We start from the raw sequence: 26442 nt of genomic DNA, 5'->3' as shown, positions 1-26442 counted from the left end.
AGCCTACATAATTCTGTATTCTGCCTTTACACATGTGAACACTTTTTCTGTAACAAGATTGCGTATGAAAAAGGGCCCAACCATTACATTTAGAGCCACTGGCACAGACGGTAAAAGACTCAGAAATGCAAGGATATAATTAGTATGATAATCAAGAAAAGCTGGCTTTATGTGCAGATGATATTATTTTGCACCTGATAATTTCAGAAAAGGACATCTCAGTGTTGTGGAACATTCTGAGACAGTTTCAAGTCTTTTCAGGATATAAAATTAATGAAAACAAAGGATATAGGCATAAATTATGTATCCACTTACACAAATTGGTTTAGCAATACCTATATTCACGGGAACATGATAAGATGAAGAATTTAGGAGAATGGATTTAAAAAGCTTCTGTTACATCAGCTAAGCATATGTGGGAATAGACTAAATTAAAGATAACACAAAAACTGAAAAGCAGGAAGCTCTTGTTTATAGATATGGACAAGTAAGATGCAAGCAGTAAAACTTTAGTCCCTTTCGTTTTATATGCAGGTTAGGCATTTTTATCAACCATGGAGAAGTTGTCAAAAATAATTAATGAAAAGTTTAAGTAAATCATCTGGGAGGGGAAGATGGCAAGAGTAAATTGGGATGAATGGATCATTCCAATTGAGCAAGGTGGTTTAAAGATTAAAGAGATATTTTAGAGCTACACAGCTAGGGTTGATATACAAAACGCAAGCAGAAGGTTATAATTCAAATTGGAAAGGGATAATGATGAAATAGGAGAAGTTCATGAAATAGCGAGTGGAATTATGGATGCAGATCCTTAAGGAGAATAACAACTGTAAAGAATATTATATTAATAATATATTAATAAAAGTAGCAGAAAATATTCTATGAACTAAGCCAACATGAGAATGGCGAAAGGAGATTTTCACAATAGGGATGATTGCAAGTAAGGTACACAAAATAGGCAGGAGGAAGACGGAATTTACTGGAGAAAATTGGCAAATGAACCAAGGTATTTGGAGCAAATAACTAGAGAGGGAAAGGTAACTAAATGGGATAAAGCCAAGAAGACATTTGGACTGCAGGATACACACCACCTTCCCTATCAGGGAATGATATCACACTAGAGCAGAGAGAAATGGATGGAGAATCTTAAGTGAAACACCTGCTCTGGTGGAGTTTTTAGTTTAATCTAGAACAGAAGCTCAATCACAGGAGGTTAGAAAAGATTTGGAAGAGAGAATGGAAAAGCAATTTACAAGAGAACAATGGGAGGATATATGTATGGCTTCCAAGTATGCAACAAAGTCCAGAAGGTTTAGGATATTTTCTTGGAAGTGTTTGTATATGTATTTTTATACCCCAATCAGACTTCAAAGTATTTTTCCTGAGGTAGATAGCAAATGTTTAAGGTGTGATGGGAAAGAAAGAGGTAACTGGGAAAAAGAAGTACTCACCATAACGTTCCATCTGTGTTGTCCATTTTCATTCTTCAACTAATGGGTTCAGATCCGATCCTCGGATCGACTTGGCTGTTATACTAGCTTGTGGCCTTCAAAAAAGGCTTGACAGAAGAACTATTATAATATGCCATATCCTGAGCTCAACAAAAAGGACAGTAGTGTCCTTGAAGCCTTTTGCTCCTCCAGAAGTCAGTCATTAAAAAGAATGGGGGTTGGTGTGTGGGGAGTTGAGGAAGAATGAAAATGGACAAAACAGATAGAATGTTATGGTGAGTACATAACTTCTTTATCTGATGTTGTCAATTTTCATTCATTCCTTAACTAATAGGACAGAGTCCCTCACTACCTAAAATCCTGGGTTGACTCTAAGGAAGGATATTCCTGAGTACGGTTGAGCCAAAGGCTGCTCTTCCCCTTGAGACAAAATCTACTTTGTAATAAGTGATAAAAGTATGAGGATTTGATCAAGTTGCAGCCACACATATATCATCCACAGAAGCTCTAGACTGGAACACAGAAGAAGTTGCCATAGATATGGTTGATAGATATAGTTGAATGAGCCTTTAAAGAGTTTGGCAAGGGAGATTCAACTTGTTATAGACAAATGAAATGCAATCTGTCAACCATCTAGCTAGAGTTACTTTTGAAATTGATTCACCCAATTTAGTATGTGCAAAGGAGAAAATTTGTATCTGTCTTTCTAATTTCTTTTGTTCTGTGTAGGTAGAAACATACTTGTCTATGGACATCCAATAAGTGCATTATATATTCCCCCTTTATTTGCAAATTTTGGAAAGAATACTAGCAAGTTAATGGATTGGTTGATGTTGGATTCTAACACTACCTTAGGAAGGAAAGAAGCATTGGCACATAATGAGACCATATCCTCATGAGGCTTAGAAGATAATGCAGTACCAAATTTAATGGTAAAGTGGGGTCTTTATAAGGTGGTCTTAGCAAGAGAGTACCTTTCAAAACGGCTTTGTTCAGCTTAGAGGAAGCCGTTTAAGAATTTTGTAATCCAACATGACAATCAGAGATTGCTGCAAGTTGGACTTTTATAGTTGATGAGCTAGCACCTCTGTAAAATAGACTCTCCAAAAATTCCAGAACTGATTGAACTAGAGCTGAGAATGGGTCAGTTTGATTTTTTTCTGCCCAACAAACGAACCTTTTACATTTACTCCTGTAGAGTTTCCTAGTGGAAGGTTTATGGGAAGGTAAAGTTATGGAACGGACAGGGGAAGACATCATTGGTTGTCTGGCTACTAAAGAGAGTGGAGAACCCATGCTGTTAGTTTAAGGCTTGAGATGTCTGGGTGATTCATGCCTGTCGGGAGGGACTGAAGGTCTGGAGTTGCATCCAGAATCCAAGGTGAATATTGTAGATGAGGCCAAAGGGAAACCAAATCTCTCGAGGCCAGTAGGGTGCAATAAGGATGACTTTGCTCTTAACCCAGACTGCTTTCTGCAGGAATTTGGGAATTGAGAGGATTGGAGGTTAAGCATACAGAAGACTAGGGGGTCAATCGTGGAGTAGAGTATCACTTGGTTATTCCCCCACTGAGGGGTTAAGGGCAAAAAAGGTGCCACACTTGTTTTTCAGGGGAGAGGCAAAAAGATCACAACAAGGCTGGCCCCACTAACTAAAAATCATATCAGTCACTTTGTTGTTGGGAGACCATTCATGCAGTAGCAACATGGACCTGCTCAGTTTGTCTGCTATCACTTTGGACTTCCCCGGAATATGCGTTGCTATTAGAAAGCAGTTGGAATATATCACCCACTGCCACACTTTGAGGACTTCTCGACACAGGGAATAAGATCTGGTTCCCGCTTGTTTACTGAAGTACCAAATTACTGACACGTAATCTGCCTGGACTGCAGTTGTTCTGAAAGGGAGAGAATACTGGAATGCCTGCAAATCCAAAAGCACCACTCTAATCTCCAGAACACTGATATGCAATTTAACCTCTCCTGGGGACTAAATGCCTTGCACTGTTTTCCCAAGGAAATGCCCCCCCCCCTCCAATCTGGGAAGCGTTCGTGGTCATTATGGCCTTGGGCTGAGGGAGGCTGAAAGGACAGCCTTGTAGTACCTGTTGTGACTGCATCCACCAGCAAAGATATTTTTTGCATACTTGAGTTATTCTCATCTTCGCTGACATGGGTTGAGAATGCACTGACCACTGTATTGCTAGCATCCACTGTAGAACTCTCATGTGGAATCATGCTAAAGGAGCTAAAGTTATTGCCACTGACACATTGACCCCAGAGCTTGTAGAATCAATCCGGTTGAAATTCTTGCTCTGCAAATTATTTTCCTGACTTGCATATTTATCATTTGTATTCAAAGAGGAAAATAAACTACCATAAATACCATGTTGAACACAGCCCCTATGAACTCTAATGTTTGTGTCGGTTCTAAGTGAAACTTGGCATAATGGTTATTCTGCGATGTAAACAAGTCTATAGCACTTGATTGCATATTTCTATCAATCGATGCCTGGGGTCTGGGTGGTAATGAACCAATCTAGCTATGGAAACACTCAGAATCCTTGCAGTCTTATGTGAGCTGCTACCACTGCCATGCACTTGGTGAACATGTTAAGGGCTGTGGTGAGGCCAAAGATCTGTTCATCTTTATGTGATAGTACACATCCTGAAGGTCTATCAAGCACATCCAGTCGTCCTTGAAGGGCAGCGTGGACTGAACTGTGACCAATCGGAACTTTGTATGTCTGACTTGTTCAATACACTGAAATCCAAAATTGGTCTCCGGTCCCCTGTTTTCTTTGCCACTAAAATGAATTTTCAGTTAAGTTTTGGATTCTAATTGGTCTGGTAGGACCTCTTGGATGACTCTTTTTCTGATCAGCTTTTGGATTTCTAGTGTTACTGCTTTCCTCTGACTGGGTGGAACATTGAGAAATGTTCTTAACAATGGAGGAGGTAGTGAAAAGGGAACTGTATAACCTCTGCAAATTATCTGCATCCAAATCTCTTTTGTTACATCTAGCCAGGCTCTCTGGCGCAGATATAAGTGACTCCCGACTGCATCCAAAGGTAAGCAATCAGGCCTCTTTTCAGGAACTCTGAAAGGGTCTGTCAGAAAAGGAATCTCTAGACCTCTGATTCGGGCCTCCTCAGCCATGGGGGCACTGCCCTCCATTACAGCTCCCTCCTCTGTCTTTGGGGGAACTATCTCCACATGTGTCCTGGAAAGGACCCTTGGACTTTCTGAAGCACATTTTTTGACCTCCCCATTGATTCCAGGAAGATGTTCTTTGAGGGATCACAAAATGCATGCCCACTGCAGAGAGGGTCTTTCCATCTTTCTCAAACCTGGAGAGTGTGTCCTTCTCCATGGGGCCAAAGAAGAGCCATCAAAAGGAGCACTGATGAACGAAGACTTGAAGGGCTCTGCAAAATCACAAAAAGTCACACCTAGGCATGCCTCCTGTTGAAAATACTTGAACCTGCAGCCCTTGAGGTGCCTTCTGCAGTGTGCGAGATAAGCACATGGATGAACTACATGTAGCTTGTAAGGTAGCCAACTGAGAGACTACTGAAGACTGAGCCTCAGCAGTTTCTGTTCCAGAAAGAAATTTCGATTGTTCTTTAATCAAATCTCTTTGAAGTCTCATAAAATGTGCCAAATAGTTCAGAGATCTTAGTGAAAAAGTCACTGAAGCATAAACACACTTACCAAATCTGTCAGTCACCCTAGCCTCTCTGTTAGGAAGATGGAAAGTGGAACTCTGTTCTTCAAGTTTCTTTTTTGAAGCTGCCACCACAACTGTGGCATCTACTGGCACCCCTTTATCCCAAAATTCCTTTCCTACTGGTGGAGCCAGAAACCGGTCTGGTCTTCTGGGGATTGGCTCAACCATATCAGGATCCTTTCATGCCCACCTAGAGACAAAACCAATGAGCTCAACAGTGGAAGGAATACGCCAGGAGGTAGATGGGCCAGCTCCAAAGGCCTCCAGAAATACTGATTCCTCCAGAGAAGGGTCTTGGGAAGACCAGCCACCCTTCTGCTTAAGAATCTCATGAATGTCTCCAAGTGAGAAGTCATCAGGTGGTGATTTTGGGGACCCCTCTCCTTCATCAAAATCGATATCTTCAGTGACTGACTGTTGATGAGAGTCCAAGTGCTTCCTTTTGCACTTTCTCTTTCTAGGGACTTCATAAGTGGGGTGGGCCGGTCAAGTATCAGAAGACATTATGATAACCTGTTGGGAAGTCTGGAAGCTGTGCGCTGGCTGTTCTTGTGGGGTAGAATGTTGAGGCTCATGGTGCAAAGACATCTGAGAAATAAAGGGTGGATCCGAAGGGATAGGCCCCATCTGTCCTGCTGGAGAAGTGAACACTCTCTTCACAACCTCAAAGGCAGATCACTCCAGACAGAAAGAAGACAACGGAGCTGAGAAAACAAGTTTCTGGCTGATCACCTCCTTTTGCTTTGACAGCAACCCACTAGAAGTGGAAGTCAGTGCTGAGCTGTCCAGTGCCAGGGCTCTGTGACAAAGAGACTGCTCCAACCTCCCAGATCTGACCAGGATGGTTTGGCTCTGAGAATCACCTGGCTTTGAGGATGTTGGAGCTGGTGCACTCAGAGCAGTATTTGTATCTGAAGAAAGTGTTTTCTTCGGATCCAAACCAGACAGACCTGGAACGCTTGGGTCCAAGGACTCAAACAACAGGTTGGATTACAGAAGGAGCTGTAACAGCTGGAGCAGTAGATGAGTAGATGATAGGACTTCCTGACCCAAAGGGGTAGGAGCCATAAGAATTCCCATATTAATATGTGAATGAGACTCTTGGAGGAACGAGAAGATGAGGAGAAGGCACTCTGAATGGGACTGGTTCCAGATGAGGAGAATAAGTTGTCCTCGGTAAGGGTTTTGGATCTGAGGGTGTAGGATCTGGAACAGTCTTGATCGGATCTGATGAAGGTCTGATCGTGAGCAATTTCGGATCCAATTTCTTTTTTTTTCTTTTTAGGTTTAGAGAAGGAAGAGGCTGAAGACTCAGAAGGTTTAGATCCTTTTGTAGGCTCTCTAGTTTTGTGTTAGGGGGATTCATCCCCAGTAATGGCTTCGGAGAAGAAACTGGCAGCAAGCCTTTCAAAATCAATTTATTTTTCCTATCAGCCAGTGCTCGGAAGTTAAATCCATGACACATGTTGCAATCCTGTTGTAAATGATCTGGGCCCAGGCAATATATACAAAGATTATGGGCAGTGAAAATAAGGCAACTTGTGCCCACACATCACATTTTTTAAAACCTGCTTACTCAGACATTTTGAAAACAGAAAAATCACAAGAACACAAAACTTTTTTTAAATTAGAAAGAAGAGTAAAAAAAACTAAATACCAACAATGGTAAGTGAACATAATACAATTATCTTGTAAAGGAGGCAAAAAATACCAACTATGGTAAGGAAAAGGTATACACCAAGTGTAAAAGGCATAGGGAGGGAAGGATAGGCCTAACAACAATGGTAGGAAAAAGGTATACTCAAAGGTGTATGAAGTATAAGAATGTCAGCAGTAGTAACTTGAAAATAAAATTAAAGATTAAGTAAATAGTTTTAAGTAAGAAATATGCAAAAAAGACATCTCCCACTCTACTCTCAAGAGCTGAATGCGACCACATCTAGATATAAAAATGGCAAACGAGACCTGAGGGATGTTAGGGGGTGGTGCGTTACGGGTAGTGAAATAGTTTGAGAGTTTTTTGGAGGCCATGAGCTAATGTAACGGCCAAGTCAGATCCAAGGATTGGATCCAAACCCATTAGTCAATGAAAATTATCATTTATTTATTTATTTATTTTATTTATTGCAGTTGGTTTACCAGGATAGTCCATTGGGCCTTAAAGAATGCGTTTTCAATGGAGTCCTAGGGAGGAAAGCTCCAAAACAAAATAAACATTCAACATTAGACAGTGACAATCTAGGTACAGAGGGTAATAATAATATGTAGGTACAATAAAAGTAAAAACTAATCCAATATAGAATAGCAGTCAAAACAGCTAATACATTGAGAAGTAACATGATAGTAATACAACAATTGTAGAATTTAGTACAGTTTAGAGAACAAACATAGTAGCTAAAAAAATAGAATATGGTATTGAAAGATATTAAGTTGAGTTAGTTATGTGGGGTGGGAGCAAGAGCATTCCCACTGTGATGTTAGATGCAAGAACAGAGACTTTTTGAAGGTTGAGTGGTTAGAGGTGGTGCGGATGAGTGGAGGTAGGGAGTTCCAGAGGCGTGCAAGGCTGAAGGAAAGAAGGTTTTTGCCTGGGGGATGAGTAGGTTTGTGCACTTCCAGTAGATTTTGATTATTTGATCTTAGAACTCTGTTAGGTAGGTGCATTTTAAAGGCAGAGGAAAGTGAGGGACAGAGGGTGGGGTTTAGAATAAGCTTATGGGCTAGAGTTAGTTGAGTGTAAGTTAATTGATTAGGAAGTTCTAGCCATTTTAGTTTATGGAGGGAGAAACAGTGGTGAGTGGAGGATTTATGGCTGGTGGCAAATCTTGCAATTTTGTTATAGCAGGAGGTAAGCTGTTTTTTTAGTGAGGACTGTAGATTAGTTAGTAGTGGTGCGCCATAGAGAAGGGAGGGGATAAGGAAGGAAGTAGAGAGAGTGATTTTAGTGACAGATGTGAGGTAGGCATTCTGTCTGTAAAGCATGCCAAGTTTTTGATGTGTTTTTTTGATGTTTATTTGCAGGTGGGAGTTAAATTTAAGTTGATTGCCGATTTTGATCCCGAGTAGTTTGGTCTCTGACACTAATTCTAGAGGAGAGTTGTTTTGACTAGTAATTAAGAATGTATTCATGTTGGGAGGAGTGACTTTGGAAGGAGTAAATAACATTAGTTTGGTCTTGGTGGCATTGAGAGCCAGGTGATTGCTTAGCATCCATAGCTCTGTGGAAGAGAAGGCATCTTGAGTAAGTTTTTGTAGTGTAGTGATAGATGAGGCAGAACAGATGATAGTTGAGTCATCTGCATATTGGATGATACTAGAGAATGGGATTGATTTGTGGAAGTCATTAATAAAAATATTGAAGAGAAGAGGACCCAGTATGGAGCCTTGTGGAACTCCTGTAGGGGTGTTAAGGAAGGATGAAGTGGCTTTTTTCCATTTTACCGCTTGATTTCTATTAGATAGATAACTAGAGAACCAGTTCAGAGAGGAGGAGGATAGGTAGAGTTTGGAGAGTTTAGTTAAGAGGAGGCTGTGTGAAATGGTATCAAAGACTTTGGAAAGGTCAAGAAGTAAGGTGGAAACAATTTGTCCAGAGTCACGGGCTTTATTTACGATTTCAAGGAAGGAGAGGAGGGCAGTCATGGTGCTATGATTAGGTCTAAAACCATGCTGTGTGGGAGTTATAAGACTGTTGTCTAGGAGGTGAGGAAGGAGTTGGAGATGGACGCATTTCTCTAGGATTTTAGAAATGGGGGATAGGATTGCTATGGGACGGAAGTTAGTAATGTTATTATTGTTACCACCTTTGTGTAGAAGTAAAATAAAGGCTTGTTTCCAGATTTGGGGAACTGTGCATTCTTGTAGGGAACGGTTAATTAAGATGCTAATTGGGTAGGCTAGAGTTTCAGCAGCAATACTGAGAAAGTAAGAAGGGATATTGTCAGGAGCATTGGTACATGGTTTCAATTTCTGAAGCAGTTTCTTTATAGTAGATGTAGGTATGGGATTTAATGAGAAGAGAGTGCAGTCAGGAAGTTGGGAGTTTTGTGGTGGAAGTGAGGAAGGAATTTGGGTAGAACAGGGACTAGAGGAGTTAGTTGGTGGGGAGTTGGGTGTAGATGTAGAGAGAGTGGGGGTGGGTAAGGCGGTATTGGATGGTAGGGAGGTGTTTGAGAATGAGGAGGTCAATTTGGAAATAGAGTCAATAAAGAAGGAATTAAATTGGGTGGCTAAATCAAGTTCTGGAGCATTAGGGTCAGGGGTGGGAGTATCTGGTTTGCTAGGGTGGAGGAGAGTAGAGACCACTTTCCAGAATTTTGAGGGTTGTTTTGTTATGGTTTTGGAGTGTAGAAAAATAGTTCTGACGATCAAAAATAATGAGTTTTTTTACTTTATTTCGGAGCATTTTATATTCATTAAGGAGTGGTGCTTTCTTATGTTTTTGATAGCGTGCCCAGACTTTGTCTCTCTGTCTCATGGTAGCAAGGGTACTTTTGGAGAGCCAAGGGGCTGATTTAGTTTTTATTCTCTTTACCCGTAAGGGAGCTTGGGAGTCTAGTAATTTTAAGAATGTAGAGTTGAAATATGAGACTGCATTGTCTAGAGGTAGTGTTTTTAAGCAATTCCAATTAATTGCTTGTAGTGAGTTTGAAAAGGTTATTGGGTCGAAGTTTCTTTGGTCGCGAATTTTAATATAGTTATGGGTTTGTTGAAGGATAGTAGGAAGCCGGTGGGTATGTGGTCACCAAGTGGGTCGGGAAGAGTGCCACTGTTGGTGAAATAGTGAGGATGGGAGACTAGAATCCAATCCAGTATGCTCCCAATGGAGGGGTTTTTGGTAGGGTGAGTTACTGAAGTGATTAATTGTGAGAAATTGTAGAGGTTGATGTTAATGGGGTTTGTAGGAGACTGGATAAGGGCCCAGTTAATGTTTACATCTCCTAGGATTATGGTTTCATTACTAATGCTACTGGATAGCCAGGAAAGGATAAGTTTGAGTGTGGAGATATTATCCCCTGGGGGGATATAAAGGGAAGCTATGCAAATGTGTTTATGATTATTGATTTGTAGTAGGGTAAGGAGAAGTTCAGCGTTATTAAAATGTGGAATAGGTTTGTTATAGGGGGAAACTACTAGGGAGGAAGAATATAGAAGGGCTACTCCTCCACCTTTTTTATGAACTCTGTCTTTTCTTATGATGGAGTAGTTTGGAGGGACTATTTCAGAGTCTTTAATGTGTGATTTTAGCCAGGTTTCAGAAATAGTGAGGATGTCAGGTTTATTGTGTGTGAGCCAAGCATGAAGGTTTGGGACTTTGTTTACAACACTTTGGGAGTTTAAGGAAGTGAATAATAAGGATTTATTTATGGAGGTTGTAGTGGAGGGGCCAGGGTTAGGATGAATATCCCCAGATATGAGTGTGCTAATCAGGTGTAGTATGAAAGAGTCTAGGTGAGTAGTTAGCAAGGAGATGAGATTGGGTTCTTTTGTGAATTGGAGGGCTTTGCTAGTAGTTATGGTGAAAGAGTTAGCATGGTAGTTGATAAGTTTGTGTTGAAAAAGAAGGAGGTTATCAGAGGGGTATAAATGGGGTGAAATAAGAGAGTATGAGTGTGAGAGAGGTGAGTTGTGAGGATTAGTTATGTGAAAGTGTTGGAAGTGGATGGGAATAGAGGGTTGGGAAAGATGGTAGAAAGAGGATAAGGTAAGGAGTAGTAATAGTGAAAGGAAGAGGAAGGAGTGTTTAGAGAGCATGATGGGAAAGAGTTAAATAGAGTATTAGTATTAAAGTAGAGAAGTATGGTATATAGGAGATACTATGTATATAGGAACTGGATGTTATGTAGGTAGTAGTTAGTGTATGGAGAGTTGGATTAGAGTGGTGTGGGTGTGGTTTGGGGGTGGGAATAGAATGGGATTGGATATGCAAGATAATGATGGGGAGTAGATTGTAAGTTGGTTTTGGGGGGAAAAAAGAGGGAGTGTTTTGGAAGTGGTATGTTGATTGGTGTAGTGTGGTAGTGGGTGTGGTTTTGGGAGGAATAAATGTGGATGTACTGGGGGCGGGTGGAAATTGGGGGCAGGGTAGGGGAGCGGAGTGAGCCCATAGGGCGAACGGAGCGGGTAGAGCCCAGAGAGCAGAAGAGGAGCGAGAGACTATCAGTAGAGCAGCACAGATAACCTAAATATAACACATTCAGGCAGGGAAATGAGAGAGCAATAAAGCCTAGGAAGAATGACAGTGGAGAGAAGTCCAGTAGGGATAGTAGCAGGAGGTAGAGTCAGGAATGTAGGATGAGAGCAGAAATCAGAGGACTGATTGAGAAGTATGGCAGGTAAGTACAGGGGACAGGGATAAGCAGAGGGGAGAGCTGTAATGTATAAAGAGAAGTATAGGAGCACCCAAAAAAGGGAAAGTAAGGCGTTTATGGTATATAGGAGAAAAGGGAACAACAGAATGTAAGAAGTAGAGGATAGTGGAGGGAGGGAGCAACCTTGTGGTCAGGTGCTATGGTGCACCGTATATCCCCTAATGCAGATCCCAAAACAGGGCTAGGTTGAAGAAAGAGAGGGAACAGAGGGGAAATGAGAAAAACAAAAATAGTAAATAAGTAGGCTGCTGGATTTCCTGGTAGGGGAGCGAACTAAACACCTAGTCGGCTTTTAAGTATCTATAGCAACACAGGGGTTTAGTAGCAGAAGTACATACTTTCTTAACACCCTCTAGAGAAAGGCTTAGTTTCAAGTCTCAATACAAGGGTTGAAGTCTTGGAGCTTAGTTTGCTGTAGTTTGGGTGTAGGCTATCCAGCCAGGAGTAGACGCAGGGGGTATTGCAGGGTGGAAAAACTGTAGAAAGGAGGAGAGAAAGCAGAGAAGAAATGACACTTAATAAGCAGTACAGTAGCTCAATTGGTACACAGTAACAAACACGTTTAGCAGGAATTAAAACACATAGATGGTTTTAGCAACAAATTAGGCAGCAGTTGTCATAATAAGGAAAGCAACACAGTCTAAATTATTGATATAAACTTCGAATGACATATATAGTGCAGAATAGGCTTGACATAAAACAAAATCTATATTAGTATTAAATAATCTGAAGGGTGGGTTTCATATGTTTTGGGAGTGTAATGAGTTGACAGATTTTAAAAATTCCCTACAGAGTACTCTGTCTGAAATATTAGGTGAGCAAACGACTATAACAAATTAAACAAATGATTGTTTTGAACTGGGACACAGGACCTGAATACTGTAGACATAGTAAGGCCTTAAGTTCAATTCTGGTGGCTGCCAAAAAAGCAATTACTAGAAAATGGAAATGAAAGTCTAAACCAACTGTATTTGCATTACTGAATACTATAAAAGGAATAAAAAAAATGGAAGAGGGATGTTTAAAATGGAAGGAGCAAGTTACATAGAAATGGAAATTGTGGGAACAATACATGCCGTATAATGTTCAGGAGGAGCGAGGTTTATGAGAATCAGCAGGAATTCAGCAATTTATCTAATACCAGACTATTGGATTGATGATGGTTACAAAGAAGGAAAAGATATGGGATGTATAATGTATGCAAATGAAAAAATGTTAATGTGTTTTTTCCCTATTAATGTCTGCCTATGTCTTAAGTGATAATTTAATACAGGTGCTTAAAACAAAGAAAAAAGGGTCCAAGCAGTCCAGTTCACCTACCATTATGTATGCAGTGGAGACAGGTTTTTGCCAGTGATGCAAGCAAAATGTGTTTTTAGTTAATCAGGGAATCAGACTGGCTGTCAGAAAAAAATGAGCATCCAAAAGGCAATTCTGCTTCTGTATGTGTGTGTGTATATGTGAGAAGTTATCATAGCTATCCTTCAAACACAGCAGGAATTTAACAAGTAATTAGCTGCTCTAGCAAAGAATAGGCCAAGACAGATCTTAGATTATGAATGTTAGTGAATATCACTGCAAATTTAACTGAAAGCTTAATCTAAGAAATAAGAATATTATTAGCAGTTACCAATCCGCGGTAGTGGTGCTGCAGTAGCGTTGTCACCTCACTGTAAGACGTTGTCGCATTCGATTCTCAGCTAGAGCGCCTTATGTGTGGAGGCATTCATGAATGGGCATGCCTTCGTTGAAGGTTGTGCGTCAGGGTTGGTAACTCGGCACGTAAAAATCCCTTACCAAGCATTAGCGGACCGGAGAGCCGCTGTGGCGACCCCTAACTAACCCCTAATAAGCCGAAAGATACAACAACAACATTAGCAGTTACCAGTCCCTAACACCTTCACTTACCAGCACTATAAGAATTAGGTTCCATGTTGTTTCTAAAAGCCGGAGGATAAATTGCATTTCACTGGATATTCTTAAGGGTCTGTGACAAGAAGGAATAGGAGGAAATGGGCAGACATTATGAAATATTAGCCTAAATGTTCTTTAAACTCAAGTTTTTTTTTAATATCCTTACAAGTAATATCATCAATACATAACAGTTAACTGCTTGGAACTCACTTTAACAATCAGTGCTTCAGTAGTGGCTTGGATAACTTCATTTTTAGCTTGAAGTTCTGTTTGCAGGCTCTGTACTATGTCCTTTGCTTTGTCAAGATCCTGTTTTAACTGACAAAGTTGCCTACTCAGCTGATGAACATTTGACTTTTGGTTTTCACTGGAAAGCAAAAGATCAACATGACCTTCCTGAAGTCTAGTGACCTGAAATTACAAGAAAAAAAGAAACAAAAACATGCTTGCGTTAGTTCCAGTGAATTACTGCATCCTGCCATTAAATGCAGAATACTTTAATGAGGGTGACGCACGCAAACTGTCAAAATGGAATGCATCTCTTTACAGTTTCCATTTTACACTTAAAAGGTTTCTTGCATTTGTGTAAACAGATGATTTTTATTAATCCTACAGCTACATTAAGAAATTTTTTTTGCATGATGAACATCTTTGTACATAGTTTAGTTACACTGGTTTATATATTAGAAGGTTTGTTTTTTTATTTTGTTGCTTTTTAACTTTAAAGAAAAAATGTTATAATTTCATGGAAATATTTGTTCATTTTAATAATTATTTAATAAAATTCTTAGAAAAAAAAAGGTTTCTTGCAGCAAGTACATTTAGCATTATGTCTGAACATCTTTAATACAAAGATTTTCACATCTAAGACAATTCAAAACAATATGGGTAATGTGCTAATTTACATGAAGACACTATAGCTGTGTAAAGTACTCTCATAAAACAGACGCATTTTTACAAAATCTACTGGCCCACAACAAGATTATCCTTGGCGGGTCTCTGACTGGGTTCATCCTTTCTTCTGCTCTAAATCAGTAAGTTTAGTTCTCTGAAGTTCATTTGCTCAGAGATGTATGCAGCCAAAACTGGCATACACCACATCAAACTCTGATGGGAGAGTATGACTGGCCCATAAGCTCACGAGTTCTCTCCAAGCACTAAGCAGGCACACATCCTAAGCTAGAGTAAACTATTATCAGTGCCAGAAAGTCTGCTCTTCAATTTTTCCTTTAGATCTTGCTTGTTCTCTTCTCTCTAGCACTTTATCTAGCTAATTCGGCTAGCACTTTGTCAGGCGTCTTGTAGCAATTATTGTGGCACACAAGTGCTACCAGCACTAAACATCATATAAAGAAACAGCTCCAGTACTTATTAATAATGCCCATCCCTCCAGGCATGTCTAAAGGTCAGTTCCCTGTACTTTCCCCTATTAACCTGGTGAACTTGGGCATTTTGAGGCAGTGCAAAAACTGCCTCATGTACACAGACAACCCTCTCCTCTTACCTCCCAACACTCGGACTTGCAAGAGATGCACCTATATATCCAAATTGGAAGCCATGCACTTTCCAGCCAGGACCAGATTAGCTGGTCAAGAGGAGATGGTCAATACTTGCACCACACCACATACAACAAATAGCCCTCCAGAACACCCACCACCACAGCCCTCATAAAACAATACAAACCACACACCCACCTTCATGGAGGCTCTCAACATAAACCTACCCAAACAGCAGAGACCTCCAAGGCAGAAACACACTTGACCACCACAACACAGCACAAATCCAAAGATACATAGCTCACCTACACAGTGTGCCCCTCAACCCAAGCTCTCAAGGCAAAACAGCATGCCCAATACACTAATCATAGGAGATTCGATAGTGAGGCACACTGATGTCCAATTCACTAGGCTCAAAAAGGAGAAGGTACAAGTCAGCTGTCTGTTGGGTGCCAGGATCCGACACGTAACACACACACACACACACACACACTCAGGTCACTCCACAAGTATAAGTATGATTCTGTCATTGTCCATGTGGGTGTGAATGACCTAAGACATACCTCCCTGGACTACATACAGAGAGACATGGAGGAGCTCTCAGATTATGTGGCCCAGGCAGGTATGAACCTAGCCCTGAACAGCATCCTAACGTCACCCAGAATGATACCGCAGTACAAGCGGAAAATGACTGACTTTAATTATTGGCTAGGTTTCTGGTGTCATTCTAAGGGGATCCAATATGTCTGCTTGGGAGGACACGACTGACAGACCTCGATGCTTTGCCAGAGATGGCCTGCATCTGTTACCCCTGGGTTTTCGGATACTGGCTAAGGCTCTTGCCTCCCCCATAGTGCCTTTTTTAGGATGTGTTCCAAAGACCAAAGTACCACCATAACAGCTATAAATAAATGCAACCTGAGAGTCATGCTGCTCAGTGCTAGGATTCTAAATCTCAAGATGCACTCGCTCGAAGCCCTCCTCAAAAATGGAGAACATCAACATCTCTGCTGTAACGGAGACCTGGTTTAAAGCAGAAGATAGTACCCCTGCACTACCAGGCTATAACTCTTTACACACTTTTAAGCCTCAGAACTTGGACCGAAGCTCCAGAGGCGGTGGTATCTCCATATTGATTAAGAATATGCACACCTCCAGACTAGTAGCACAGCATAATGCATCAGAGATACTTCAGGTACAGCTAACATTGGGCAAGACAGTGATTCAGGTTTTAGCCTCCTCTAGGTCCCCAACCATGTCTCAAGACTCTCACTCCATGTTCTTAAGCACCCTGGAAAATATTAAGGTCCAACCCAACACCATCATACTGGGTAACTAACTATCCCTCCATTAACTGGGAAAACTACTCATGCACCAATACACTTGCCCAACGGTTCCTGGAATTCATTAATTCCAATGCCCTGGACCAGCTCATTCTTACCCCCACTAGAGGGCACAACATCCTTGACCTGCTTATTAACAACATGGGGGATCACTGCTCTACACCAATAGTCAATTCTTCCCTGGTTAGATCCGCCAACCAGCTAATCACCATGGAAATCCACATCCCACCCACACGCCCCGCAAAAGTACCCACCATGAAAAACTTCTCCAAGGCTAACTTTGAGCTCCTAAAAACAGAAGTGGCTAACTTCACGGCACCCATGCAAAAGGAGAATAGTTGCATGACTGCTGAATCATACACCAATGCACTGTACGAGCACGTACATAAATGCATAGAACTAGCCATACCCAACAAAACCAAGATGCTCTCCTCCAAAAAAGGAAGTCAATCTGGTGGTCCCCTGCCATTAACAAACTCTACAACAGAAGGAAGAAACTGTTGGAGAAAAAGGTGAAGTGAAATTCCAAGACTGTAAAAACTCCCTTATTAGCCTCAACAAAAACTTAAGATCCCGCATAAAATCCTCTAAAGCTAGCTATGAAGACAGAATTGCAGCAGATACTAAAGACAACCATAAGGCCTTCTACAGCTATGTCAAGAATCTCCACGGCAATACGCAGATTTGCTATGGGTTACTGCACAGTGGTACCTCCTATACTGAGCCAACAGATATTACCAACATACTGGCAGACAGATTCAGTGCCAACTTTACCCCTCTTCCCCCCCTAAAGGACCAATCACAATAGTGGAAAAATGCCAAGCACCCAGCATTAATGCTGCACGGGTTAAAGCTGCATTGTCCAAGGCCAGGAATACAGCTTCCATGGGACCCGACAATATCCCTGACCGTGTTCTACATGAACTATAAAGTGAACTGGCACCACACCTGTGTGCCCTGTTCAATTACAGCCTCACCTCAGGCTTTGTCCCTTCTGAATGGCGCACTGCTACAAACATCCCTCTCCATAAACAGGGAGCAACTACAGACCCTGGGAACTATCGCCCCATCAGCCTGACGAGTCTGATATGCAAAGCTATGGAGCACATAATCAGGGGCCTAATTTATAAGGATATGGAGAATCTCCAAACTCTGGACCCAATGCAGTTTGGTTTTGTGAAGGGCAAATCATGCCTGCTCAACCTGGTGGACTTCTTTGAGTCAGTCACCAGAGCTGTGGATGAGGGCAAGGTGGTTCATGCAGCCTACCTTGATCTGGCCAAAGCCTTTGATACCATTCCCCACTCAGGACTTATAGACAGATTCACCAAACTAGGCATTAACCCCTATATCACTAGATGGGTTGCAAATTGGCTCACAGATAGATCCCACAGTGTGAAAGTAGCAGACTCGAAGTCAGACTGCCGACCAGTCATGAGTGGAGTCCCACAAAGCTCGGTCCTGGATCCTCTCCTCTTTGGTATCTATTTCTCAGAAGTCCAGGCCAACATGGGGGGGGACTCTGGCTGACCAGGTTCACAGACGATTGCAAGCTGGGAGCTATTACTAACTCCCCAAGTGATACAGACATTCTTCAGAAAGGCATCAGAGACATTCTTCCGAAAGGCCTCACTGACACAAACGACTGGTGTCAAAGCCATGGACTTACGCTCAATGCCAAAAAATGCATCATCATCATCCTCCACTTTTGGAAAAACTCAGTTCCCACAAATTGCCACATCGATGGTAGTCCACTGAACACTGAAGGCATTATAAGAGATCTGGGGACAGAGGTTGACAGTAACCTCTCCTTCGACCACCACATTGCCACTTTGGCCAGAAAGTCCTTCTATATGGCACATCTCATTACCAAGGGTTTTGCATCTAGGAAGAAAGAGGTTATCATCTCTCTCTACTCTTCCCTGATTAGACCAATCATCGAGTATAATGCCACAATTGGCATGTACCTCACTAGACACCTGCAACAGCTGGGAGAGGCCACAAAAGTACCTCACAAAGAGGATACTAGGCCTTAAACACATGACCTACATGGACAGACTCAAAAAACTCCAGCTTTTCTCTGTCTCATATCACCTAAGTAGTTATCTCTGCTTGACTTACAAAGCAATGTCTGACCCAGCTCGGTTAGAAATGCTATATCTAAAGAAATCCCAATCCCTCCATACCACATGCTCCTGAGACCTCAACCTCATTACAACAATCAATAGAACATGCTGGAGGGACAGATTCATAACCCAGAGACTGCTCATGCTATGGAACTGACTTCCCATGCATGTCAAGCAGAGCACCTCTCTAGCCCTCTTCAAGAGAAATCTTGATGAGTGGATGGGAAATAGAAAGTTCACCCCGGGGATCACTCCAGTGGCTTTACTCGATAGACGCACTGGGAAATAACGTCGGGTGGCACGAAGACAGAACAATTCTATGTGCTAGGCTTGTACAGGCTCCAGGGCCATTAGCCTAGTACACACCTATGAACTAAGAAAAAAGTATTTGACACCTACACTGTTAGCAATTAATATACACACACACACTTAGACAATATACTGGAACTCTGAGAGCGGAGGATGAATGGAGGAACTGTCCTTATGCAGAATGGCAGGAATACATTTGGGACTCACTAAAGAGCATCTTCCTTGCAGATCAAATCATAGATCAAGAATGTATGTATGTATTACACCTAATATTTTTGTTTTATTTTATTTTGAATTTGTAAACAGAGGTACAGCACTGATCCCTCTGGGCACACTTAGCTCTCAACCCAAGGAAAACACAATAGATACAAATAGACACAATTTCCAAAGACATGCATCTGGAGCATTTCTCCCCGGGCCTCTGCTGAAAACAGGCTCTGTGGAACCTAGTCGGACATTCCCGGTCAACAAATGTTAAATAAATAAAAAATAAAAATAAATAAGACACATGACTTGCATACCTCTTAACTTCCAAGCACAAGAAATCTGGGCAAAAGTCATACATAATGGTGGCAAAAGCCCTAAAATAGGGACAGTTTTAAAATATTGCTCTTATAAACTTAGAAACTTGATAGAATAACTGGTTTTGCATTAGCATTAATTTTCTGAAGGGTATAAATTATAAAACTCAAATGTCTATCATTATTTTCTGACTCCAGTCCTCAATGATTTGTCATAAAACTAAAAATTCTATGAGGAACAGACCAAACATATGAGGTAAAAATCTGGACATTCTGAAAAAATCTGGACAGTTGAGAGGTATGAAAAGATAATATATAGAGAGAGAATAATAAAATGCAATACATATACACATATTATATACAATGTGAATATCATAGTTGGCTTGTGAGTATAAAGTCAGTAAATAAATGACATTATATACATAGTGAATGAAAAAAACATTATATACAAGCATTGAAAAGCAGCAGAGTTGGCATGCTGTAAGAATCAAAAACAAAAAGGGAATCAGAGCAAGATATGTAGAGAGAATAAAGGATAGAAGATGTTAAGTTATATGACCAAAGAGATAACAGTTGCATTTTCCTAGAGTCTTAAATGTGCTTTTATTTGTGAATGGAAAATGGGGTAAGAGGAATGACTTTTAAGAAAAGAAGATAGATTTATAAAGTTAGGGCCAAGGACTGAGAAAGCATGGGGGCTGTGCAACAAAACCAAGTTTGGGGGTATGGAGAAGAGGACATGAGTAGTTAAGATGTCTAGGGTTGTATACTGGTGCATCTCTGAACAGTCTGGAAGCTAGTGGGGGAAGGTATCACTCTTGATAAGTTTAAATAGTTAAGAAGCAAGTAAAAAGTCAGCGCATTGTTTTACAGGTAAGCCGGTTAGCATTTGCAATGGTTTTGCACTGTTGTTCATTTTTGGGGAACAGAGAGTGATGAATTTGCAAATGGCTTTTGAAACAGACTGAATGGAGGAATTCTTTTAGAAGCTGTAACAATTATTAGGAGACAATATTCTAGCCGAAGCAGTAAGGTACCTTTACCTATAAAGATATAACATAAGATAAGGGATCCTTCCTTAGTGTGTCTACAAGAGGACTGAATCGTAGACTGTAAATACACCAGGAAACATGGAAATAGAAAGAAGCCCAGACAGCCCCAAAGCAAGAAAATTAAAGATGAGTCAAAGAAACAATGAAAACAACAATGCCTGCATTGGAGTGGTATTTCAAAGCAGCATTTTCTCACAGTATGTCACCTAGTGGCAAAAGATAATGAAAGTTAGGAGGCCCGTGGAAAGACTTTTCTCATCAACTACCAGCCATTTCCACCACTTAAACAGCTATTCACGTACTTAAACTCATGCATTTGCTTCAGTAGCTGGTGCATGCACATCAGGCTTTGAAGGTTGGTCGCTGTCTTACTCTAATAATATGAATGTTGTACATCTTAGGAAACACTTGAGGGGCTAAGTTTGTAAAAATACGGCTTAACGAATTTCTAAAATAGATGAAAATAAAATAGAACTAGCCTATTCAGCTTAAATAATACTTGTACAGTTCAAATAGTATTTTCAGATAAGGTGTTAAAGTCCATGAAACAAAATTCATTAATAGCCTCTCTAGCCACAGGCTATTAGAAAGGCAACTAGAATGGTAGGCCTAGCCAGGTTCTCCTTTCAGCTTCACTAACTACAAGAAAATCTTAATCCGAGTCTGTTTCAGGCCACACCCATAATAAGCACTGACACAGCTGTCAAACTTCATAAATCTTGGTTCCTCCTGTAAAATCCCTGCTTTACCCGGATACTAAACTTCCAAATGAGGAATTCACTTCTTCGTTTCCCTTGAGCAAGCAACCTCATTTTATACAACACAGAGTAGGCAACAGTCTTTTTGTTAAGTAACTATTACAATTACTTGTTTGACTGAAGTGTTCTACGAACTTTTGCAATACATGTATTAGTAAGGTCTGTACACACGCCGGAGCTTACCCCCCCCCCCCCAGCCTGCTTCTTTTTTCTGCTTTCCCTTGCCAGCTTATTTTTTTACTTTAAATCTTTTACTGCTCTACACTTACTTTAAAAGTTCTAGTCTGCCACTAGATGACAGTGTTGACAGCAAAAACCTAGTAATCCTACTGTTGAACTCCCACAGCTGTTTTTGTTTTTCTGTTGGTGCGTGCCCTGTTAACAGACGTAGTATTCATTTGTTTTTAGATATATTTTAGCGCATTCAACACAGCCAAATAGTCTAAGTGCTGCACTTGCCCTCCAAGTTAAAGCAGTGACTACCTTTAACTATGGCCATTCTTTTTACAGGAACATGGCACTTTCTACCTACTTTCTCCAGCCCTAACCTCTGTAACATTTTCCCCTTTCACCCTGCATTCTCTCAATCTCTCTCCAACATACCTGCTCACTGACATACATTACTGATTGTTTTTGTGCTTCTCTCAGCCATGTCAACCCACTCTGTTCACCCTACCTGCACTCGAGCTCACTCAGATCCCCTACCCTACCCCCATTCCCAACCACCACCACACATTAAATTTATACTCTCTACACTCTTCCCCCTCTTCCAATTAGCCAATCTTTCATACCCCACCAATTAGCCCCTCCCCTCCAACCTACATCTCCCTCCCCACCCAATTTTTTACTCCTATTCTACCACCTTCTCCTTCTCTTAAACTACTTACTTATTGTACTATCCCCATTACCACTCTGCCTTAGCCCTTCTCTGCTTATCACCTACTTCTCCTCTTTTAAAACATCTTCACTACTTCTCGTCTTTATTCTCTTCTCAAATATAACATATTTACTACAGCACTTAAACAGTCAACTTATAAATCCCTCAATGTGTCACCCCCTTTACCTTACTCTCCCCCTCCTACTACTACATCACTGTCAACATCTTACCATGCATCGCTGCATTTCCCAACACCTACCCTCTCTCACAGCTACCAATCATTCATTAACCCCCCCCACATTTCTCATCTCCCCATACCTATTTCCAATCTCTTCCGCCAACCTCTTCACAATAAAAAAATTAACCCTAATGTATCCCTTTCCACCTTTATAACACACAGAATTCCCTATACTCTTAACCTACTCTCCTCATGTCTTGGTTTCCTTGATTCACCACTACTGGTATACTCAACCTACTCTCCTCATTGCTTGGTTTCCTTGATTCACTACTCCTGGATGGGCTCATCCACCCCAACCCAGGACCTACATCCTCTACCTCTCTCAAGCAATCACCCCTCCCCCAATCTCATTCTCCTCCATCTAAATCTCTCTTTTTTCACTAAATATCCAAAGTATTGTTGACAAAATCCCAGCATTGCAGACTTGGATCTATCTAAACTCTTCTCACATCCTTCACTTGTCAGAAATCTGGTTAAAACCCCACATCTCCAACTCTGAAATCCTACCCTCAGATTATAACATCTGTCGTGCTGATAGAACAATCTAATCCAACTTGCTCTAGCTCCACTCCCAACTTCCATACCCAGCTTTGCTTCTTCTGATATCCTAAATGTAAACTGTCATCTCAACCCTCACAAAAAATTTTGCCATTGTATCCATTTATATCCCCCCAGGTGACAACATCCCTATGCTAGAAAACCTCCTCTCCTGGCTCACTCAACATGTTCCCTATAAAACTATTATAGCTGGTGACACCAATATTGATTGGGCATCACTCTCCTCCTCATCTCCAACTCATAGCCTCAATCTATTTGGTTTCCACCAACTTATATCCTTCTCTACCAGGACCATCAAAAACTGTACTACCTGTTCTATAATGGACTGGATCCTTACTTCTGACTCCAGTCTCTATCATAGCTCTGGCATTCTTCCTAACTCACTTAGCGACCATTCTCCTACCTATATTCATAGAAATTCCAAGCATTCTCCCAAACACCACCATTACAGAGAATGTCGCAAACTAACTCAATTTGACCCCCGATAAGTTCAACTCTAAACTGTCCAACATCAAATGGACCTTCCTTCATAACCTGTCCCTTAATGATGCAGTAACTACTTTCAACAAGATATTCCTTGATGTTCTGAACTCTAAGGCTCCAACCAGAAAAATTAAGGTAAAATCAAAATGTGTCCTCTGGCTCACTAAGCAAACACACTGTATTAGGCATCAGAGGGATACTGCCATGAAAACTTCCATCACTAAGGGCTTTTCATCCAGAAAAAAGGAGGTCATTGTCCCACTGTACTCATCCCTCATTAACCCATTATAGAGTACAACGCCCCGTTTGGTATGCATCTCACAAGACATCTGCAACAACTGGAAAGGCCGCAGAAATACCTCACTAAAAGAATCACAGGTCTAAAGCAGATGCCCTATACTGACCGCCTAAAAAAACTCCAGCTATACTCTGTGGCATATCGTCTACTCAGAGGCTATCTCTGGTTAACATACAAGGCCATGTCAAACTCTGAGCTGTTGGACATGCTCCACTTAAAGAAATCCCAATCCCTCAGACCCACACACTCCAGGGATCTAAACCTTGTCATCACAATGAACAAAACATGCTGGAGGGATAGGTTCCTGACCCAGAGACTCCCCATACTCTGGAATAGACTGCCCATACATGTCATGAAGATCACCTCCTTGGCCCTCTTCAAAAGGAACCTTGACGATTGGATGGGAGATAGGAAATTCACCCCGGGGATCACGTCAGTAGCCCTGCTAGACAGGGGTCCAAGGAAGTAAATATTGTGGGAAGAAATATCTGGGGAATTGTTTGGCTAGGCTTGTATAGGCCCTGGGGCTGATAGCCTAGTACTAACCTATGAACTTGGATCAAAAACAGAACTCCTCCACTACTACAACATTACAAGGAACTTAGAAACTTGTGTAAAAAACTAGTCATTAAAGACAAAAAAAATTCTTTAACTCCAACCAAGGTACCCCACACAACAACCCTAAAAAATTTTGGTCTACAGATAACAAAATCCTCTATCCCAGCAAACCTCCAACCCCCTACCCCTTCCCTCTCAATACAGCCACAGAGACTGCTGTACTTTTAAACAAACAATTCATAGAAACAATTTATGAATTAACAACAAAATCCCACTGCCTCTTCTCTACCCTTACCTCTCAGTCCCTTTTCCCCCATTACTTTCTCCTTTCTACCTGTTCCCACTGCATTCATCAAAACACAACTGAATAAACTCAAACCTTGTTCTCCCTCAGTCAATAAATTACCCCCACTTCCTTAACATCGCTGCCACATCTATTGCTTACCCTGTCTCTATCCTTATAAATTGCTCTATTACCGAAGCTGTTGTCTCTTACATTTGGAAATCCTTTTTCACGATCCCTCTCCATAAAGAAGGTGACTCCAGTGACCCATTCAACTATCATCCCATTGCAATACTCTCCCTACTTTCCAATATTCTTGAAAAATGTGTCCACACCCAACTACTTAAACACTTGCTGGACAACAATCTTCTAACTCCCACCCAGCATGGATTTAGACCCCAACACAGCATATCTACAGCACTACTCTCATTCACCCAAACTGTAGCAGAAGCCTGTGATAATCACCTAGTTTCCTGTCTATTCCTTGATCTCTCCAAGGCCTAACCCCAAAATGATATCCAAACTTTCTGATCTCCACCTCTCTACCCCCTCTATAAATTGGTTCTCTAGTTATTTATCTAACAGACAACAATCTATATGCTGGCAAACTATCACCTCCCCATTTCTAACAGTCAACACTGGCATTCCCCAAGGCTCTATCTTGGGACCCCTCTTGTTCAATATCTTCACTAAAAGACTATACTCTGCTGCTAACCTCTCTACACTCTTACAATATGACAATGATTCAACCCTTATCACCACCGCCCATAGCATCCCAGAACTCCTTGCTCGTACCCAAGACACCTTCACCTCCATTGAAACCTGGCTCACCGATAATCAACTAATATTAAATCAGAAAAAAACAAAGATTCTACTTTTCCTTCCTAAAGCAATGGTACATCTTAAACCCTCCTTCTCTATTACCTCACTTAACAATACTATCATCACACCTGAACCCTATACTAAATAACTTGGTGCAACTATCGATAACTAACTAAAATTTGACATGCATATCAATCAGTGTATAAAAAACAACCAAAAACTTGGACTTATGTACCATAATTATAAACTACTCTCACCCTCCACCAAACCCTCCCTCGCTATCTCTCTCTTCTTATCCTGTCTTCTGTATGCAGCTCCAGTCCTTACTAACCCCTTCAGTCATCTCTCCTCTCCAAATTAGAACAAACTTACCACAAAATAGCTATATTTGCCTCCAATCTTCCATATAATCCCACCACTGCCTCACTCCTAAGTCTTTACTATGGCCTGAATTCCAAAAACAACTTCTTCCACAACTACATATTACACACACTACATTCTATAACCCCACTTCCTGTCCGTCCATCTTGAACATTGTATCCCTCTATAACCCCCAACGCCAGCTTTCCACATCTGACAAACATCTTCTAGAAATCTACAAACCTACTAAAAATATAGGAAAGTCCCTTTATAAATTCTCTGCCACTCATACCTGGAATGCCCTTCCCCTTAATATAAGTATGATGCCCATAAAGCCCAATTCAAACTCAAGCTAAAAAACTACCTACTAAAGACCTGGTCCTGTCCTTGTCAAACTCCTACCGGATATCTTACTGCTCTCTTCCTAATTCTACTTCCTTACTCTAAGCATATATCTTATTTTCTATTTGTTTCTATTACTGTATACCTACACCTTGTTCTTGTAAATACTGATGCACACAGAGTTTATTGTTGCTACCTATATATAGTTTTGCATATAAAATATATTGCTGTTCTGTACTAGCATTCTGCAACTTGAACATGACTGTATAAAATAGTGGTTCTTATTTTTGATTTATAACTACTTGATACTATACAATTGTATATATTTTATTTAACATTAATTTATGGGGAAAAGTCTGACTTGGAACAAAGCCAATTTTCAGTGGGGGCCCAGGGAGAAACACTCCAGACACGTCTTTGTGATGTGGGAGGAAACAAACACGAATGCAGGGAGGACATGCAGACTCTGCACAGAATGCACCCCAGCCGAGAATCGAACTAGAGAACCTCTTGCTGTGAGGCAACAATGCAACCGCTGCACTGGAAATATA

General features: G+C 41.0%; 1 protein-coding gene across 1 annotated transcript in view; it reads right to left on the bottom strand.

The window, feature by feature from the left end:
• CCDC18 (coiled-coil domain containing 18) overlaps positions 1-26442 on the bottom strand; it is a 2776331-nt gene that overhangs the window by 397627 nt on the left and 2352262 nt on the right. The window contains exon 20 of the mRNA XM_044086821.1: positions 13678-13878. Within this exon, the coding sequence (XP_043942756.1) occupies positions 13678-13878 (201 nt within the window). The remainder of the gene's footprint in view (positions 1-13677; positions 13879-26442) is intronic.

Source organism: Protopterus annectens, chromosome 10.part0, assembly GCF_019279795.1.
Source record: "Protopterus annectens isolate FY-2018-M chromosome 10.part0, PAN1.0, whole genome shotgun sequence".
NCBI lineage: Eukaryota > Metazoa > Chordata > Ceratodontiformes > Protopteridae > Protopterus > Protopterus annectens.
The sequence above is the reverse complement of the archived record's forward strand: the minus strand, read 5'-3'. Positions and strand labels throughout refer to the sequence as shown.